The 12130-nt window shown below is 40.0% G+C and overlaps 1 protein-coding gene across 1 annotated transcript; it reads right to left on the reverse strand.

The window, feature by feature from the left end:
* Positions 1-6035: 6035 nt before the first annotated feature.
* On the reverse strand, positions 6036-11752 carry LOC123049776 (mitochondrial inner membrane protein OXA1-like). The gene is made up of 9 exons (XM_044472653.1): positions 11250-11752; positions 9811-9892; positions 9218-9262; positions 9035-9093; positions 7855-7921; positions 7593-7724; positions 7036-7155; positions 6618-6672; positions 6036-6527 (listed from the first exon to the last, which is right to left on the reverse strand). Exons 1-9 carry the CDS (start codon positions 11687-11689, stop codon positions 6310-6312), a joined length of 1218 nt encoding a protein of 405 aa, XP_044328588.1. The 5' UTR covers positions 11690-11752; the 3' UTR covers positions 6036-6309.
* Positions 11753-12130: the final 378 nt, after the last annotated feature.

The following is a 12130-nucleotide window of genomic DNA, read 5'->3' on the forward strand; positions in this document are numbered from 1 at the left end:
CGCGACGGTCAGTTTAATGCACAAACTTGTAAAATACGTGATTTTGGTTATCGAACTTGCGTGAGCGTGTAAATACGGTCACATATCCCGTACGCGGACGTATACGATGCTTGCTTGGCAGGCCAGAGTGTGCAAGGCCCACTGTCAATGACAAGAAGGCACTCGGTGCGACTTGTTCTTGCTTAAAACAGCCTCACCTTTGTTTATTTGCAGAAAAACAATCATCATTGGTACCAAAAATACGCTCCAGCGAGGAGCGAAATACAAAAGCGCGGGTGGTGGGTCTTCGGTCTAGCTAGCTCAGGTACGCACAAGAAAGACCCAATCATTGCAACAGGAACATTTACGTGTCTAACATGAGATACAATTTCACTTATACTGAAAACGTCCGGGATTATCAACTAAATATGTGTCATGCACATGACATGACTTAATACGATGTTCGACACATGTTCTTGCGTAAAATGTAGAGTCAACAGTTTATGAAATATAAACTTGTGTATTACATAAAATATATTTATTTAATACAGACATTTAAAATGTTATTAAATAAAAAATAATGAATACAAAAAGAATTATACACTCGTGGCTTATATTTAAATTATACAGAATGATGAATACAATATTTATTAAATATTTATGAATATTCACTTGTGTACAATTTTTAATCATGATTTATATTCAAAAAGAATATATAATTTACATATTAGACACGATTAAATATTCATAACAAGACTTTAGATTTTATATTATGAATATTTTACTTATACAAACATAAGATTTTGAAAACGTGTGTATAATTATTGAAATTCTTGTATAATTAAAATAATATTTATGAATAGTAATTATAAAAATACTTATATTATTATGACACAATTTTTTAATTAACAATATTATCTTAAAATAATACATGAACAAAGTTTTCTGCTTCAAAAATTTCAAAAAAACGAACAGGTGCAACTATACATACATTTTTTAATTATTACTATTTTTAAAATTATTATTTTTATTTTTAAAGTTATTCTACAAATTTTGAAAACAATGTTTTTGCAATTATGAATATTTAAAAAATATTTGTATTATAATTATGCAAATATCTTTTATAATTCATAAATATTATTTTAAAATAATAAATGAACAATATTTGGAAGTCATTTTATTATTGAGATTATAATTTACATACTACATATCTATTAATCTGTAAAAAAAAGGAGAGCAGATGCAAAATAGGCCGCACAAAATGGAACCCATTTCTGCTACACAAGCTCCTTCGTTATAGTACAGTAAAGCAAAGTTATACTACGTAAACATCCACAGGATTGGGTTGGAGTGGCTTGGCCGGATTGTGTCCTCGCCTTAGGCGTGTGTTCTAGACTGGGCGACACACTTCTTCGTATTTAAATTTCGCTATATACTGATAAGTGGGACCCATCAGTTGTTAATTTTTCACAAATAAAAAAGGCTATGGGGTTTTGTGCAAAAACACGCTGCGCTGAGTGCCATCTGTTGCTGACAGCAGGCAGCCAAGTATCGGATACGCCCATGTACAGGATATGTGACCGTATTTGCACGTCCGCACAAGTTCGATGACCAGAATCATGTATTTTACAAGTTTGTGCACCAAATTGACCGTCGCGTGCAAGTTTGAAGACTCCCGGTGTATTTATACCTCTAAAAAGAACGTAAGGTTCTCATTTTTCCTTTCTTTCCACTACCCCTTCGTCTAACCTTTCATGTATATAATAATCAATCACATTAATTTACTTACCTTCCGAACCAATTTCATTTTAATTACTTACCAAATTTCTAATCAAAATATAAGGTAATTCAAGGTCAAAAATTGATAAACATTTATTTACACAAATGCATTTTTAACACAGTACAGACGCAATCGCTCAAACAAACGCGCATACACTCACCCATATGAACGCACACACGCATACCCTACCCCTATGAGCGCCCTCAAGAGACTGAGCCGGCATATCATCTTGAGATTTACGAAGTCATCGTAGACGTTTCGTTGTCGACGGGGTCCATTGACAGATAAATCACAAGTTAACGTACTACCCCCTCCGTCCTATAATATAAGACGTTTTTTGCACTAGTATATAGTGTAAAAAAATGTCTTATATTATAGGACGGAGGGAGTAGAATTTTTATATCCCGTTACAACGCACGGGCATTGTTCTAATTTAAGTTATAAGCAAATCTGATCTAAAATACTAAGTCACAGCAGGCAAATTTGATCAAGTTAAGAAATGTATGGTTCAAGCCACGCCAAGTTAAAAATGCATTCGTGAGAAATAAGGCTCTGTCATGCACATAAAAAAATGGCAAATATTCATAAGGCAATCCACAACATTCCTAAGACATTAAGCACCTGAGATTATGCAAATATGGCAAAGATAACCTATGTTAAAAAGTTGTCAAATTATATCACCGCGGGATCTATTTTCGAAGATGAGCTCATGTGAGGGTGCGACAGTGAAAACGATTTGTAGTTTGATCACTCGGTCAAAAGATTTTTTTTTAGAATCTGAATCTTGTTAAAATAATACATAACCTACCACACCTTCGATCCCGTAACTCTGATGATTTTGATAATGAAATCATACCATTCCATCGACAAGAAAACACACATAATATCATTAAAGAAACACATAATATGATCAAAATTTAGTGTTATAATATATGGGTTTGTTAGCTTTTATCTAGAAGAGTGTTAACTATATCTTGCTCAGCTCCTCCGATTCAAGTCTTCTCTCCCACTAAGTCATGCATTTTAGTCTACCACATAAGCAAGCCATGTATTTAACTTATAAATTATAATTATTTTTGCATTACTCTATGCATGTAGTGCCACATCATACATGCATGTTAGTCATCTTTCACATTTTTGTTCGAAATGGCATTTTTAACTGTGATACTTTTTTTAATTTCTAGATATTTTTTTACTGATTTTCAAGATTATATTTTGTTTTCATTAGATTTAATTATTTTCAACAACTATTTATACATTTCTTTAACAAAGTTTCCGCAGCAACGGGCAAAGCATCATCTAGTTTACATGAAGATTCGTGAAGATGTTCCCTTTTTGTTTGATTACTTTATGTTGTTTTTTCGACGTCACACACAATTACAACATGCTCATCGGCGTATAATTATAGCACGCCCGCCGGCTATGCGCAACTACAACATCCCACTTCAGCCGAGCGCAACTCCAATTGCAAGCACGCCAGCCGGCTATTGCGCAAACGTATGCTCACTAGGAGTTACTACACACAACTGCATGGCAACTATATTTACGTATTTTCTAGAGAGAGAAAAATACAGTAAAGAGGGTGGAGAAACAAAAGGAGGAAAAATAAGTGAAAGGAATAAAAAAATCCTGTTATGTGTCATGTATGATGAGATCTACTTAAACCTCATCTAAATGAAAGGACCCTACAGAATAAGGACATATGGCAGATCTTCATTTGATATCAGGCAAGTTTCTTCACAAAAACGCGATAAATTTGCTCTTCGAAGACCAAGCCATCAATGCTTAAGAAAAATGAAGCTTCTGCTCCCAATTTCTTTTCAACCATCATATTAGAGCTAACAAACTAAAGATACGATAAGCTAAATCACGTCAGTATGCTACCTACTCATCTGCAGTAGCAGCTGGCCACTCTAATCCTGTAATGGCAACGTAACTATCTAGGCTCAGATACAGAGCACAAGACGGCAGTTCGTTAGGAGATTGTCGTCCCAGCAAGTGGACATGCTGCGATATAAGTCGGTTCTCACTTTACCTTTCTTCCCACTACCTCTTTGTCCAATCTTTTATGTATATAATAATCAATCACATTAATTTACTTATCTTCCGAATCAATTTTATTTTAATTTACTTACCAAACCTCTAATGAAAATATAAGGTAATTCAATGTCAAATTTTGATAAACATTTATTTACACAAATACATTTTTTAACACAGTACAGACGCAAGCGGTTAAACATATGCGCATACACTCACTCATATAAACGCACACACGCACACTCTACCCTTATGAGCGCCTTCGAGAGACCGAGCCGGCATATCATCTTGAGATTTACGAAGTCACCGTTGGCGTCTCGTTGTCGACGGGAACGTCCATTGACAGGTAAATCACAAGTTAACATACTACTCCCTCTGTCCCATAATGTAAGACGTTTTTTTATACTAGTATAGTGCTAAAAAACATTTTATATTATGAAACGGAGGGAGTAGAATTTTTATATCCCGTTGCAACGCACGGGCATTGTTCTAATTTAAGTTATAAGCAAATCTGGTCTAAAATACTAAGTCACAGCAGGCAAATTTGATCAAGTTAAGAAATGTATGGTTCAAGCCACGCCAAGTTAAACTTGCATTCGTGAGAAATAATGCTCTGTCATGCACATAAAAAAAAGGCAAATATTCATAAGGCAATCCACAACATTCCTAAGACATTAAGCACCTGAGATTATGCAAATATGGCAAAGATAACCTATGTTAAAAAGTTGTCAAACTATATCAACGCGGGATCTATTTTTAAAGATGAGCTCATGTGAGGGTGCGACAATGAAAACGATTTGTAGTTTGATCACTCGGTCAAAAAATATTTTTATTTAGAATCTGAATCTCGCTAAAATAATACATAACCTACCACACCTTCGATACCGTAACTCTGGTGATTTTGATAATGAAATTATACCATTTCATCGACAAGAAAACACACATAATATCATTAAAAAACACATAATATGATCAAAATTTAGTGTTATAATATACGGGTTTGTTAGCTTTTATCTAGAAGAGTGTTAACTATATCTCGCTCAGCTCCTCCGATTCAAGTCTTCTCTCCCACTAAGTCATGCATTTTAGTCTACCACATAAGCAAGCCATGTATTTAACTTATAAATTATAATTATTTTTGCATTACTCTATGCATGTAGCACTGCCACATCATACATGCATGTTAGTCATCTTTCACATTTTTGTTCGAAATGGCATTTTTAACTGTGATACTTTTTTTAATTTCTAGACATATTTTTTACTGATTTTCAAGATTATATTTTGTTTTCATTAGATTTAATTATTTTCAACAACTATTTATACATTTCTTTAACAAAGTTTCCGCAGCAACGGGCAAAGCATCATCTAATTTACATGAAGATTCGTGAAGATGTTCCCTTTTTGTTTGATTACTTTATGTTGTTTTTTCGACGTCACACACAATTACAGCATGCTCATCGACGTGTAATTATAGCACGCCCGCCGGCTATGCGCAACTACAACATCCCACTTCAGCCGAGCGCAACTCCAATTGCAAGCACGCCAGCGAGTGCGGATTTTTGGAGGCCGAGCTGCAGTGAGCTCGGTATTTTGAAAAAATAAATCAAAAAGCGTATTTAAAAGTTCCAAAAAAAACTAAAAAAATACCATGAAAACTTATATGTATTCCACAAGAACGTGTTAGATTTCGTCGAAAAATGTTGTGATTTGTAGGCTGTACAAAAATAACAAATTTCTGGCCCAATAACAAAAATAAAAGGCCCGTTAAAAATGTGTATTTGTCTTTTTCCTGTACGCCACATGTAAACATATAATACTGTGAAATTTTGCATATACATAGTATACATATGCATGTGTGTTCAAAAAATAAAATTGGAATTTTTCGTGCTCCAAAAAAATAAAAATTGAAAACGAGCTCACTGGAGCTCGGCCTCCATTGGCATTTTCCGGCACGCCAGCCGGCTATTGCGCAAACGTATGCTCACTAGGAGTTACTACACACAACTGCATGGCAACTATATTTACGTATTTTCTAGAGAGAGAAAAATACAATAAAGAGGGTGGAGAAACAAAAGGAGGAAAAATAAGTGAAAGGAATAAAAAATCCTGTTATGTGTCATCTATGGTGAGATCTACTTAAACCTCATCTAAATGAAAGGACCCTACAGAATAAGGACATATGACAGATCTTCATTTGATATCAGGCAAGTTTCTTCACAAAAACGCAATAAATTTGCTCCTCGAAGACCAAGCCATCAGTGCTTAAGAAAAATGAAGCTTCTGCTCCCAATTTCTTTTCAACCATCATATTAGAGCTAACAAACTAAAGATACGATAAGCTAAATCACGTCAGTATGCTACCTACTCATCTGCAGTAGCAGCCGGCCACTCTAATCCTGGAATGGCAGCATAGCTATCTAGGCTCAGATACAAAGCACAAGACGGCAGTTCGTTAGGAGATTGTCGTCCCAGCAAGTGGACATGCTGCGATATAAGTCGGGATTATACCAAATTTAACCGTCTTTGGTCGATTTCTTGTCAGACTCGTCTCTGTGAATGCTGGCATCAGAAGATTTCTTTGTCTCTGGAGAAACTGGCTCTTCCTCTTCTTTGACAGGAGGCGGGGAATCTTCAGCAGTCGGGCCCTTCTGTCCATCGGAAGAGGAACATTCTTGTTTTAGTAGAAAGGGGCCACCGTATAGTACTTTCTGCACATCTGGATGCTTAAGAACTGCAAGCAATGAAAGACGTGTATTGTCAAGCGTAATGGAAATAAGGCCAAACTCAATTGCAAGGTACAGGAGCCTGTGACAGGTCTCACCTATCTTTCCTGCAAGAGTCAGACCGCTCCAGGTGACCAAGGAACAAGAAATCGCCTGGACAGACAATAAATTTGGAGATGATTTGACATCAGAAAGTAGGGCAGTATCAGCATGTTTACAACCTTAAATAGACTTGCTTGAATACTTAGTAGTTGGATTTAATCTTCTGGCCTTTATAAAAGACAGTAACCATAATGCAGTATTTAAGAACCCACGGAGACATGGTAATAAACCTACTGTCTCAAGGCATTGAAGCAAACAAAAAAATTAAGCCGGTTACCATTTTTAGCTCTTATTTGAAATAGGAGGGGCGGGGGGTAAATACCTTCCTATTCTGAGGGTGTTCAGGCTAAATTCAACAATGTAAAATTATTCAATAACAAAAAACTCCAAGCATGAGCAAGTAATCCACTCTACCTGAGGAAGGGTAGCTGTCCACAGCATAGGTAGAAGAGACATTGCTCTCACAACCTGCCTTACATTATCTTCCATCTTGCGAGAGCGTTCTGTACGTTTTGCTGCAACACCATAGTTGACCTAAAAGCCAAAAACTCATATTAGTCATCCCTCCATCCATTTGGAAAGGTAAGGTGTCCACGCTTCCCAGTGCTTATCTTTGACCAACAATTAGTGAAATTTATGTGGTTTCTGTGATAAAAAATTGAGTTTGCTAGGTGGGATTTTAATACAAATCCAACAACATCAGTTTGTATCAAATAATGTACACATTGTTTAACTAAATATCGGAATCCTGAAAAGCGTGGCCAGCACTGGCCAGTTGCCACCTTACATTTCTCAATAGAGAGTAACACTTAAGAAAACAAATTAATCTCATGGAAACAGTGTACAGTGGGAGTACAGACAAACTAAACAAAATCTAAAGGAAAATTAGTTGAAGGATGCGATAAATGGCATCTCGAACTTTGTAGCACAAGAACAAACATACATTTAGATAAGAAGAACTGTACACATACCTCAAAGCGAAGCATGATGAACAGTGATGTTATCATGGGAAAGATGCAAAGAGCATCAGGGGTCGTCAGATCAGGAAACCATAAAGCTCCACCCCCTTTTAAAGATGGAACTTTCTCAACCATGTTTGATATCTAGAAGCATGACAGAAAATTGAAATGACAAGAAGTCTGTGAAAATGGAAACAAGAAGGTGGTTGTGGTGGTAAGAAGCGATGCATAAAAAATTGGCTAAACAGATGGTTTACATGTGAAATCAACTTACAGCACTGTAAAGAGTTATAAAGGTATATGGTGTCACAATGATGTGAAGAGTTGGCAGAAAACCAAGCCTGTGTGAACAAGAGCGAGTATTTAGAATTTAGAGAAATCCATGCAAGGTCCCTAAAACAACAAGTAGGAGCAAAAGAAGTTGGATGTTGTTTATGGCACACGGTTAAATTTGTCAGTCAAAAGGAATTTTGATCAACGCAATAAGGAGCACAGAAGTCAGAAGCAACAATTTGGAAGGGAAAGGCCAAATAAGCTACACAGCAAGATGAATTATTATTATATTGGCTAGACCCAGGCACTCACACCACGGCACCATAGTATTAAGAAGGCAAAGTAGGAAGTTTGCACATGCACTCTAATTTCACAGTAAATAAGCAAATATTAAAGGAAATTATTATCGTTAAACTGTCCAGCAAAAGTGACCCGATTGGCTGAAGGAGGTATGGGGTATGGACATTATACAACTTCCAAAGTGTTTGACTGGAACAACACTCTTTTTATATTTGAAATTGCAAATGCAAGAACACAAATAAAAAGGGCCTAACTAAATTTCCACGTTCATACATCCAACTTCAACACTAGAAATGATTTTTCAGTCCCATGGAGCCATGGCTCCACACTTTGTTGCAGTTAAATGCATTTATGTCTTCCTGGGGATGTATATATATCAATCTACAGGGAGCCGACAGTAATTGGACAGGATTAGTGCGGTTTTCTTAATATATTGTGCTGCACAGTGCACAGCCCCCATCAAAAACAAGCTCTACTACTCCCTCAGATCCATATTAATTGACGCACACCTAGTATAACTTTGTACTAAAGTTGTACTAAGTGTGCATTAATTAATATGGATCAGAGGGAGTAGATTTTTCTTAAACTGGGTTGTCTGCTAGGCCAAAATCATTTCATGTCTCAGATGAAACAATCTAACATCTTTTTCCTATTGAATAACTTTTAGGCAGATATGTGTCATGATTGAACACTGGAAAGAAAGAAGATAGGGGAAGCACAAAACTTCCTTTTCTCTCTTTCATGTTAACACTAAACATCACACACGTCTCTTCTTTCATCCAGCAAGAACTATGTAACATTTAACGGTATTTGCTCAGAAAGAAAACATTAGCGCCCGCAATAATGTCACAATACAAGCACAAGTAAAGCATTTTACATACTTTCTGACCATAGGATCTGCTGCATCTGCAAGTTCTTGTATTGATTTCTCACCCTTAGTCTGCAGGAAATGATTGTGTATAGTCAAATTTCTTGACAATAAAATATGTGGCTTGTACAGTGCAATAGGAGTAGTACAAAATATAATAGTGTTTCGCTTCCCTTATTGCAGGGATCTTACATACATTCTTTACCCACTTGATGTATTGTTCAAGGTCCTGACGCATACCCTATATAAGTTTGAAGCATTAAAGAAAGTAGGGTTAATCCTGTGATCAAAACAAAGTTCTTCAAAGTAAAATATGACAATTAAAATTTTATTTCAGTTGGCTCTGTAGTTAGTTAGGCACTTTTGCGATGCATGGGAATTCTGCAAGAACTTCATATGGAACAATTGAAACCTACAGGATACTGGAGAGGTTCTCACATTTCCTAACACACATTTTACTCAGGGGTATTGCATTCATAGCACACATTTACTACATATTCCCCACATGTGAGTTTTGGGTCTACAAAAAGATGGCTGATTAAAATTGTTGCTTGGTGGTGGGATTAACCCCGAGCAAAGAATCTTAACTTTGCATGCAGAAATTTGGTTTACTTCTCATGACCAAAAGATGGGATAAAATCTGACCTGTGACTAATTGGGCACAAGCAACTTCTGGCTACACAAGATACGAGCCTACTTACTTATAGCGCTCAGTATAAGCAAGTGTTCTAACATGCATAATAAAGTAAAACCAAAGGGAGGAACAATGGTAAATACATAAGATCTTACATATAGTCGTTTATTGACAAGCGTCGAAATTGTGAACATCCCACAGCGTAGCAGCACTGTGGAGAGAGCAATAGAAATCCACCTGCAGTGAAAACAATACACAAGGAACATGATGCACACCGGAAACGAAATTCTGAAGACAAGGTAAAGGGAAACGATTGGGCGCGGTGCGCCGGCCGAACTTTGGGCCGGTCGCATCCACGCACGCTTTGCTCCAGCCACCCACCAGGCGACACGTAGACATGGGGGCCACCAAACGTTATCCTTTCTGCTTTCTTCCACCTCGCGCGGATCTCGCCCCACAACGCATGCATCTCTCGCCTCCCCTGATGCAGCACGTGAGCAGCTCGCCGTCGGCCATGGATGAGCTTGGAAGATCGAAGTCCCCGTCGGGCCATGGTTGCAGCCCCGCTCGTGTTCCCACCTCCCCCTCTTCCTTCTTCCTCACTTCCTTTCTCCTCCTCTTTCCCCCTTTTTTTGCTGCAACCGGCGGCAGGCAAAACGTCGTGGAGGGGACCGAGGTGCCCCGTGCTACGACCATGGCGACCGGGGGGGTGGGGGGGGGGGGGGAGCTGCAACCGCGGCATCGGGGAGAGTTGCGAACAGAGGAAAAAGCTACAACCGTGTTTCCCCATGCTACAACCGTGGACGCAAAAAGCTACATCCAACAGATAAAAAAGCTTCAACCAAACAATGGAACAGAGGAAAAGTTACAACCGTTTTGACAAAAGCTTCAACCCGCAGATGAAAAAGCTTCAACCAGAGATTAAGAAATCTTCAGCCGGGGGATTTTTTCGCAACCAAAATGTTGGACACAGAAAAAGCTGCAACCCTTACAAAAAAGCTTCAACCCTGGGTGAAAAAAGCTTCAATCGGCATGGCGGAAGTTTTAATGTGCGAAAAAAGTTTCAACCGGCATAGAGAAAAGCTGCAACCGATGATAGAAAAAGCTTCAACCCGACTCACCAATGGTGGCAAGCGGCGAAGTTGAGAGCTGCACGGCGACACGACAAACGCAGCGACGACGGCGGCTGATAGGTGCTGCAACGACAGAGGGGCTTCGGCGTGCTTCAAGGCGGCGGCGTTTTTTGCTACAAGGGGGCAGCGACTTCCTGCTGGGGAACGCGAGGGGTGCTGCGACGGCGACCGGCGGCGATGGGGACGAAGAGCGCATCCAGCAACATGGGACTGCGAGGGGGGGAAGAGGTCCAGGTGAGGGGAGGAGGGGTGGGCGGCGGCAGGAGGCGGCCGGGGTGGGCGCGCGCGGAAGAAGAAGAAGAGAGAAGTCAAGGCGGAGGGGAGAAGGCAGATCTGACGGCTTTGGTTGGCTGCATCGGGCGGCTGGGACGCGACCGGCCGAAACGGTTCGGCCGGCGCGCCGGCGCCTAGCATCGCCCCAAGGTAAAGGGCACAAATTCCTCAAACCCCTAAACCCTGACCAGTTCAGACCGGTGAAGGAATGGATCACGTCGATGAGATGCTGCACCGCCGCGACGGCCATTGATGAGTCCTCCGCGGCCCATGCCACCTCGCCGGGGAAGCTCGCTGGGACCGCCGCGGACGCTGCGGAATGGGCGGCATCGGTGAGGGTGTCGGTGAAGCCAGTGTCGCGGGAAGAGGAGAAGCTGCGGCGGGATGGCCCGGGGAAGAGGTGAAGACCGAACGGGGGGAAGCTTAGGGTTTGGGATGTCCCGCGAGGGGCGAGCGCGAAGTGAAACGGTCGTGGTGCGGGTGGGGGTGGAAGGGGCGAGGGCTTTCGAGGATCGCCGGAGGAGTTGGATGGAAGCAGCTGGGCCAGTGACGGATGGAGGCGGCGGGCGAGGGGGCCGGAGAGGCCACCGGATGCGAGGCTTCTGCGCGCGGCCGCGGCCAACGCCATTGCTGCTCGCAGCGCGGTACGCCCGAAAGAGAAGGGTGAAGTTCCCTTTTTGGGGGGGAACTAGTTATTTGCCAGTGGGTTTGCAACACGGCATATGTATTCGGTAGTTTGCATCGTTTTTTCCTCCTTAATACTCCGTCCGTTCCTAAATATTTGTCTTTTTAGAGATTTCAAATGGTTACCACATACGGATGTATATAGACATATTTTAGAGTGTAGATTCACTCATTTTACTCCATATGTAGTCACTTGTTGAAATATCTAGAAAGACAAATATTTAGGAACGGAGAGAGCATCTGTGATTTAACTGGGGTACTGTGGAAGGTATGAAAATACCAAGACCTTACGAGACGTCGAAATTACCCACGTGCACGCCGGATCCCACTGACGTGATACATGAGCAAACACAATCAACGAGTGTCGTAAGCATGGACGCAAGAT

Source organism: Triticum aestivum, chromosome 1A (assembly GCF_018294505.1).
Source record: "Triticum aestivum cultivar Chinese Spring chromosome 1A, IWGSC CS RefSeq v2.1, whole genome shotgun sequence".
Classification (NCBI taxonomy): Eukaryota; Viridiplantae; Streptophyta; class Magnoliopsida; order Poales; family Poaceae; genus Triticum; species Triticum aestivum.